Source organism: Nannospalax galili, unplaced genomic scaffold (assembly GCF_000622305.1).
Source record: "Nannospalax galili isolate Female #2095 unplaced genomic scaffold, S.galili_v1.0 scaffold25, whole genome shotgun sequence".
Taxonomy (NCBI): domain Eukaryota; kingdom Metazoa; phylum Chordata; class Mammalia; order Rodentia; family Spalacidae; genus Nannospalax; species Nannospalax galili.
This window is the reverse complement of record NW_008355642.1, coordinates 5,013,801-5,022,954: the sequence shown is the minus strand read 5'-3', so window position 1 is coordinate 5,022,954 and position 9,154 is coordinate 5,013,801. Positions and strand designations below refer to the sequence as shown.

At 35.4% G+C, this 9,154-nt stretch overlaps 1 protein-coding gene across 2 annotated transcripts in view; it reads right to left on the bottom strand.

The window, feature by feature from the left end:
• Positions 1 to 9,154, bottom strand: part of Rbm41 (RNA binding motif protein 41) — a 67,811-nt gene that overhangs the window by 7,466 nt on the left and 51,191 nt on the right. For both annotated transcript variants that reach the window (XM_008852980.3, XM_029556034.1), the window contains one exon: positions 931 to 1,078. In XM_008852980.3, the coding sequence (XP_008851202.1) occupies positions 931 to 1,078 (148 nt within the window). The remainder of the gene's footprint in view (positions 1 to 930; positions 1,079 to 9,154) is intronic.

Genomic DNA, 9,154 nt, shown 5'->3' with positions numbered 1-9,154 from the left:
ACTATGTGCTATGTGGACTTGTAAGTAGACAATGCAATTGGACTGAATTCATTTTGTTTCAGATATGCTACAAATTTTCAAACATGTACTACAGCTGTTGCTGTGGTAAGTAAAATAGCTAGCTACACTATTAGCTTATCTAGAGTATGAAAATGTTCAAGGTATAGTAGGAATATTCAACATATGGGGTTCAGAGCTGAGATGTAAGAAATAAGGTGGGAGTAGACTATGTGGACTTGTAAGTAGACAATGCAATTGGACTGAATTCATTTTGTTTCAGATATGCTACAAATTTTCAAACATGTACTACAGCTGTTGCTGTGGTAAGTAAAATAGCTAGCTACACATTAGCTTATTAGCTTACAATCAGTTAGTCCTAAAGGAATAGGGCATATGACAAATACATGTGTTTTGATTGGAATACCAATATATTAACTATGAAAGATTCTATTATAACACAGACTAGAAATCTGGGGCTAGAGAGATGTCTCTGTGGTTAATCTTGCAGAGGCCCCAGATTCAATTCCCAGCACCCAAATGGTGGCTAGAACCATATGTAACTCTAGTTCCAGGGGAATCCAATGCCCTCTTCTGACTTCCATGGGTATTTATTGTACAACATGGGTGCATTTACATACATGCAGTTAATATGCTTATACACATAAAATAAATAAATAAATTATATATATATATAATGCTATGTTCAATCAAAAGAAAATAAATATAGGTAGGGCAAGAAGGAAATATCGAGACTGGGGAAAGTGAGGCTAGTAGGGCAAGGTGGTTATTTAGTGTCAACAGAGAAGAGAAAATAAGTATAGAAACAAAATATAAGAATACTGGAAACACATTTTCCTTACTTTCCTCCCCTAGGTAGTCTCTAGTGAACTGATGCTGCAGCTGAGTAATGAGGCAGATGAAGTTACTTACTGGGAAAGGTGATAAAAGCCTGTCCCCTCATTCGTCCAGTCATCATTTGGAATTGAATGAGAGGCCCTTTTTTCTCCTGGAATCGAGCGAACAATGAGACAAGATCTCTTTCAGTTGCTTGAGGACTAAGGTTCTTCAGGTATAACACCTAATAGAAATTTAAAACCAATAAAAATATCACTTAAGGAAAGCAAGTCTTTCACTATGGCATTATGGTTCCAATTAGTTTTAGATAAAGATGGCAGTTTGAACATTCATCTAATTTTACTGTCTCCAGAACACTAAAAAATTGTAAGGACTTAAACCAACAAGGTCAGGAAGAACAAAGAAAGAAGGTAATACAACGATATTCCGGAAGACAGAAAATAGTTCGGTGAATAGGAACTGAGCACACTAAAGAATGCTCAATATTAAGCACACAGTATAGAAAAGCTAAGAACCCACCCAGCAGATACTTACAAATCTTCAGAGTCAGGTGTAGGCCGTGGAGATGGCTCAGTGGTAAAAGTGCTTACTGCACAAGCACAAGGACCTGGTTTCAAATTCCTGGCCTCCATGCAGAAAACTAGGTAGATCCCCAGAGCTTGCTGGCCAGTCAGTCTAGCCAACTGGTGGGCTCTGACCTCAGGGGAGAGACCTTGTCTTAAAAAGTAAGGTGGAGAGAGAGAGGGGAAGATACCTGATGTCGACCTCTGGTCTCTCTGTAGATGCACATATATGTACATGATCATCCGAACAGACACACACATACAAACATGCACTCACCCATAATACACACACTAATACACACACACACACACACACAAATAATAACAGAAAAGTAGTGCAGTGGTGTGAATCTATAGTTCTACCAACTAGAGAACCCGAGTTGGGAGAACAGAGGCTAGACTGGGCAATGCAGTGAGTGCTTGTCTCAAAAAACAAAACAAAACAAAACAAAAACAAAAAACAAAAAGAAACAAGTGAAAAGGAAGGAAGGAAGGTTGGTACAACAGTTGTAGAACAGATAGCTTCAGGTGACTCTACAAATGGATGTAACCAGATAGGGTTAAAATGAGGATGGTATGTTGAAGGTTGTTTTAAAAATGAAATATATCTTTACCCTCCTCCACAATATACTGGGTAAGGGCAACTCGCCAATCCTGGTACAATACTGGAGGTTCATTGTCAGAAGATGGGGAATGCCATGCATAGCTGAGGTCAAGAATACTGTTTCTGAAAGCAAAGAGACTGAGAAAGAATGCATACTAAAATAAATACTGGGAACACCCAGGATTTCACCACCATTCCTCTATGTGAACACTAGAAGGACTTTTCCAAGAAAGTACTTGGAACAGTTTCCTCTAGGGAAACTAAGCCCCGGGAAAGACAAAACTAATGACTTGGAATGGGGGAGTTCTCCAACAATGGCCCAACCAGATTATCTGGTTTGCTCTTTTTACTGTTGTTATTGTTGTTTGGAGACAAAATCTCAGTATATATCGCAGGATGGCCTAAAACTCACAATCCTTCTGCTTCAGCCTCCCAAGTGCTGAGATTACAGCATGTCACCTTGAAGTGTAGTAGGTCAAAGTCCACAAAGGCCATTCATGTTCAGAGAGATTCTAAACATCTTCATAATCCTTACTCACAAAGGCTTATCAGGCATATGAGAAAAGCTTCTAATGTGAAAGACACAGACCAGAAAAAACAAACAGAAAACAGAACAAATGAGAAAAAACAGAGACCATGATGGAGAGAAAAATTTTAAAAACTGCAACTAATATCCTCAGAGAAATAAGAGAATATATTCTATCAATTAGGAACAGGGAACTATTACATTTTTTTTAAGAAGTGCTCTTATATGTGACTTAAGTCATTATCGGCTGAAGACAGATTGTTTAACTTGTAGTAATCACAAAGAAAGTACCTGAAGAAAATATATAGAGGGAAACTAGAAAGGAATGAATGTTCACTGACAGATGAATGGGTTAAGAAAAAGCAGTGCATACATAGAACGGAATTTTCTTAACCTTTAAAAGAAAAAGTCCTATTTAGAATAAAAGTTCCTGGGAAGGAACTGCACCTTACATTGAACCTTCTGAAAGGCTGATTAACCCATTAGAACTCAAATGACTAGAAAGGTTGTAATCCTGCAGACTCAGGGCCCAATGACAATATGTTGGGCTATCTTTAGCCCCCCTAATAGCCATGCCTTGCTTGCCTCTGTGGCTGCTGACTTAACATCCTTATGATGAACAAGTGAAACTTCTGGATATAACAGACCACTAGCTTCCACGAATGAAAAAGCTAAGAATGTCATTAGACAGCATTTGAGGCTTAGAGCACAGACATCTCCACTTGCTGTAACCCATGTACCTAATGTTTCCAGCAATGTATTTGAAAATGTCTTGATTTATGACATTTTCGTTCTGTTACTATAAAAACTTCTTCAAAGTGCTACCATATTGAAACATGGAATAGCCCTTCTGAGAAGAGAGTTGTATTTTTGTGTTCATAGAGTATAACAAAGATAACTGTTAGGATTATATGCTAAGCAAAATAAGCCAGTCACAGAAGGACAAATATTACATGATTTTACTTAGTTAAAGCATTCAAAGTAGCCGAATTAATCAAACCACGAAGTAGAATGGTGGCAACTGGGGCTGGGAGGGGAAATGGGACAGTTGCTTCAGTCATACAAGATGAAAAAGCTCTATATATCTGCTGTCCAATACTGCACTAAAAGTCAGAAAGACAGTTATAAAGACTTAAAATTTTGCTAGGAAGGTAGATCCAATGTAGTTTTTAAACACAACACAAAAAAGAAAATATCACAACATCAAAAAGGATGGAAGGGCTGGAGAGATGGCTCAGCAGGTAAGAGCACTGAATGTTCTTGCAGAGGACCTGGGTTCGATTCCCAGCACCCACTTGCAGGCTAACAATCATCCGCAATTCCAGTTTCAGGAGATCCAATGTCCTCTTCTGACCTCCAAGGGCATTGCATGATATAGGTGTACTTAAATACATACAGGGAATACATTCATACATGTAAAATAAAAATAATATTTTTTAAAGGATGGAAGAAAAAAATTATTTATAATATTTTTAGCTTAAAGGAATTAGGGAAGAATTCAAACTAGAAGAGCAAATGCAAATAGCTAGAAAATACAGCTCACTTAAATGCCAAAGTCACTGAAATCCATGAATAAATACATTAAACAGTATTAAGAAGTAAAATCTTTGTCTCAAAATGTTAGCCACAGAAAGGAGTATATGCAGATTCTCAAGTTTCTCATCAACTAGGAAAGATCCATGCACATTATACCTTTGGATGAAAACATTTTTAAAAATAAGAAGGACTTCTGATAAAGAAGCTGTGTTAACTCTTGTTTGGTTACATGCTCTTTGCTACAAAAAATACATGCACATATTCATAGGTACAAATATATGCATGTGTATATCTATAATATATAGATATTTATACCATACACACAGAGAGAGAGAATGAAAGAATATTGGTAAGCTTTAAAACAAGATATACTTGTAAAACAGGAAAAAAAGAATCTCTAACAATAGAGAATGCAGTTCTTTCTGATATCAATACATAGTACTGAGCTGTACATTATGAAATTTATATAAATAGTATAATACTGTATGCATTCTTCCGTAGTTTTTAGAAACCCTTGTAAATTTGACTTTACTTTTTACAACAGTTTCACATTTACAGAAAAATGTAGATTAAAGAGAATTGCCATATACTCTGCATCCAGTTTCTTATTCAGCATCTTACATTAGCACGTTCCATTATTATTGAGTCCACTGATTATTTAGAGTGCCTTGGTTTTTACTCAATGTACTTCCTCTGCTCTAAGGCATCATTCAGGTTACTACATTTCTTTCAGCTGCCATGTGTCTTCAAGATCCTCTGGTAGTGTTTCAGACTTTCCTGATTTTTAATGATCTTGATGGTTTTAGGACTCTTATTGGTCAGACTTTTATAGGATATCCTGCTATTTGAATTTTTCTGTTATTTTTCTTAAGGTTAGATTGGAGTGGTGAGTATTGGGAGGAAAACTGCCTGGAAGAATACAGTTTTGATCCCAGAATATGAAGCATAAATATTAACAACACTGATTTGTGACTGGTGATGTTGGCTTTCATCACTTGGCTGAGGTAGTGTTGGTCAAATTTCCATTACCTGTTTGCCTGCCTTTCCGTATTGTGTTCTTTATTAAAAAAAAAAAAAAAAAAAAAAAAAAATGCCAAAAGGGGAAAACAAAAAAAAACAGGGGGGGAGCATACCCCAAAAGATAAGCTTCTCTTTTTTGACATGAGCGAATCACAACTAACCAGGAGGGAAGTTCACTCCTAAGATGTATGTCTTCTCTATTTACTCATTTAAAAATTTTTTAGGATTTGGACATAGAGGTATTAATTCTGTATTTTGAGTCATTATTTAAAATTAATTATTTAGCTTGCTGCGCAGACAGTTCTAGCTTTGATTATTGGACATTTTCTGTCAGTTCCTGTGTTTTATGTTGTTATTTTACTTTCTGGCACAGTAAGATGTACAAGGCTAATCTTGTATATTTCCTGCCTGACAGAATCACCTATTTATTTCTTCAAAGATCCCTGGTTCACTTTACAAGAGAATGGTATTAGAAGTCATCAATCCTTAGGAAGAGCAAGTTTGCTTTGTTTAGTCCTGTTCATCTCAAGGAGAAAAAAAATGCTCACACTAACCTGTATATATACACAGATAAACACTTCTACCTGTAAACCATGTGTAGCTGCCTAAGTCAAATATGAATACATACTGATGCTTCCAAATCTAAACTATTACCACATGGATCATGTTAAATTCCTCCTTTTATTTACCTATAAATTCCAACAGTAAGAATCTTAGCTTCTACCATCTGCCAACCATTTACTTATTACACTCCATTATGCATGGACAGCAGGATCGGATCAGCATTGTTAGCTAAGGGACACAACATCAGCACCTAGGAGGGGGTGCTTGCATCCAGTTTCCATTTGTCTTTAGTCTTTAAGACTATATCGCTTTATTGAGATTTCTAATACACTAAGATTTTTCATAGTCTGTATTATTTCCTGAGATTCTCCAACCTTCTCAATGATTTTTAAGTATTTTTACACATTATGAATCTCTTTATACTAGATAGTTTTATGCATTTTGGCAAATGTATACCTTACTTTCACCATTACAGGACCATGTGGAATAATAATATTCCCCCCAAAGTGTCCTAGGTTTCACATATTCGCTCCTTTCCCCTAAACTTCTGATAATAACCTATCATTTTGGTGCCTCTATAATTCTGAGCTTTCCAAAATGTTATAGAACAAAATAATACAATGTTTTATTTCCGTACGAGCACCTTTTGTTTACTAATACGCAGCTAAAGGTTGTTCTCCTATGTCTTTATATGACTTGATAGCTCATTTCTGTTGTTACTAAATTATATTCCATTGCATCTATTTACCACATTCACCTATTTGGAGGACATCATGATTGCTTCCAGTTTTCGGCAATTATGCATTGGGCTATTATGAACATTCACAAGCCATTTTTCTATGAACTTAGTTTTTCAAATCACTGAATAAATAACAGAGTGAAGCCATTAAATTGCATGGTAGAACAATGTTTTGCTTTGTTGAGACTTTCAAATTGTCTTCCAAAGAGCTTGTGCCATTTTATGCTCCCACCTGCAGTGATTCAGTGTTCCTGTTGCTCTGCATTCTTAACAGCATCTGGTATTGTCAGTTTTATCATGGATTTTAGTCATTATAGGTGTTTAATGGTATGTCACTCTTTCACTTTGCAATTCCTAGATGACAAATAATGAGCTTCATTTCATAGGCTTATTTGCTTTGTCGTGATCTTTGATGAGCTATCTTTTCTTATCATTTGCCCATTTTTTAAAGTTAGTTGTTCATTTTACTAGTGTCAGGTTTTAGGTGTTCTTTGTGTATTCTACATACAAGTCCTTGATTAGACACATGCTCTTGAAGATATATATGTTTTCCAGTCTGCAGCATGTCTTTTGATTATTTTTGTGTCTTTCACATAGAAGTCTATAATTTGAGCAATGTATAATCTATCAATTGTATCTAATTTAAATTGTGCTTCTTGTATGTTCAAAATGCATTACCAAATACAAGGTCACTTAGATTTTCTCCTGTTTTCTTCTAGAAGTTTTAGAGTACTGTGTTTTATACTTAGGTCCATGACACATTTCAAGCTTGTTTTTATAAAGGATGAAGGGTTTACGCCTAGTTCTGAATGTGGAGATCTGGTTGTTCTGTTTATATAATACCATTTGTAGAAAAGACTATCATTTCTGCATTGAGTTATCTTCGACAAAGATCAATTCAGTATATTTCTGTGGGCCTAATTCTGAGGTCTCTATTCTGCTCTACAGATGTCTGTGTCTTTTTCTCCATTAACACCAAACTGTGCTACATGATTCCAGCTGTCTTCAAGTTAAATTCATCAGTTCACCAACTTCATTCTTCAATATTGTGTTATATAATCTGGAACATTTGTCTTTCCATATAAATTTACAATCAATTTGCTAATATCCACAGATAATCCCCAGCAAGCTAAGGATTTTGTTGGGGCTGTGTGGAAAATCCTTCGTTTTTATTAGTTTCAAATTTCCTGAACACTGATCCCACAAATATTTTGGTAAATTCATACCTAATTTTTTTTATATTTTATTATTTTTATTTTATGTGTATGAGTGTATTGTCTGCATGTAGGTAAGTGCACCCATGTTGTGCAAAGCCTGCTGAGGACAGAAGGGGCCATTGGATCCCTGGAACTGGAGTTACAGACAGTTGTTAGCTGCCATGTGGGTGCTGGGATTTGAACCTGGGTCTTCTGCAAGAACAACCAGTGTGCTTAACCGCTGAGCAATCTCTCCAGCCCCAATATTTTATTTTTTATGATGCTATAGTAAATACTTTTAAACTATAAATTTCAATTCTTAATTTCCTGTATACAGGTAGACAACTAAATTTTTATATACATAAAGTTTGTATCATCCAAACTATACTTACTCAACAGTTCAAGTTTGCTTGATTTTTGGTTGATTATTTGGGATTTTTGGTAGCTGTTACCTATGAATAAAAAAATGGAATGAAAAAGTTCCAAATCCGTGAGCTTTCAATTTCCTCTCCTTTTCTTCTTATGCTGAACAGCATATCCACTATGCCATATCAAAAAGGAATGCAGCTATGAGGTATTCTTACTTTGTTCCTGACCAAAGGGTAAAGTATCTAGTTTGGTGTATGTTGTTGTAGATATTCTTTTTCAATATGAGGATGTTCTCCTGTATTCCTGGTTTGCTGAGTTTTTAAATGTAAGTGGATGTTAAGATGTTTTTCAAATGCTTTTTCTATATTAATTGAAATGAGCACATGATTTTTCTTTAAGTCCATTGATGTGGTAGATTATATTAATTGATTTTCAAATGTTGAAACAGCTCTGGATATCTAGAATAAGTAGCAGTTGATAATGATATGTAATTATCTTTATACATTACTAGATTTTATTTTCTAATGCTTTGAGTTTTAAAATAAAAATTTTCAATAAAATATTTTAATGTTAGCCGGGCGTGGTGGTACATGCCTTTAATCCCAGCACTCAGGAGGCAGAGGCAAGTGGATCTCTGTGAGTTCAAGGCCAGCCTGGTCTAGATAGTGAGTTCCTGGACAGCTGGGGCTACAGGGAAACCCTGTCTCAAAAAGACCAAATTTTTTTTAATGTTATTAGCATATAATATTTATATATAACAATGGGTTTTATTACACCACCAAAGTATTTTGATTTTAGCAGTTGAGGGCACTGGCTGTAGTTGTGGAGGACCCAGGTTTGATTCCCAGCACCCACATGTCAGTTAACAACCATCTATGTAACTCCAGTTCCAAGGGAATCTGATGTCTTCTTCTGACCTCCGTGGGCATTGCATAAAATGGGTACATTTACATTCATGCAGGCAATATGCTCATATACATAAAGTAAAAATATAATAAAATATCAAATATTTTGATTTCCATTAACATTTAGGATTTTTGTTTCTATGTACAAGATAGATAGGACATTGCAATTATCTTTTATTGCAATATATTTATCTGTTTTAAGTTAGCTCACAAAATCTGCTGTCTCTATTTTATAGAAAAGATTATAAAAGGTGTGCATAATTTCATATCTTACTCC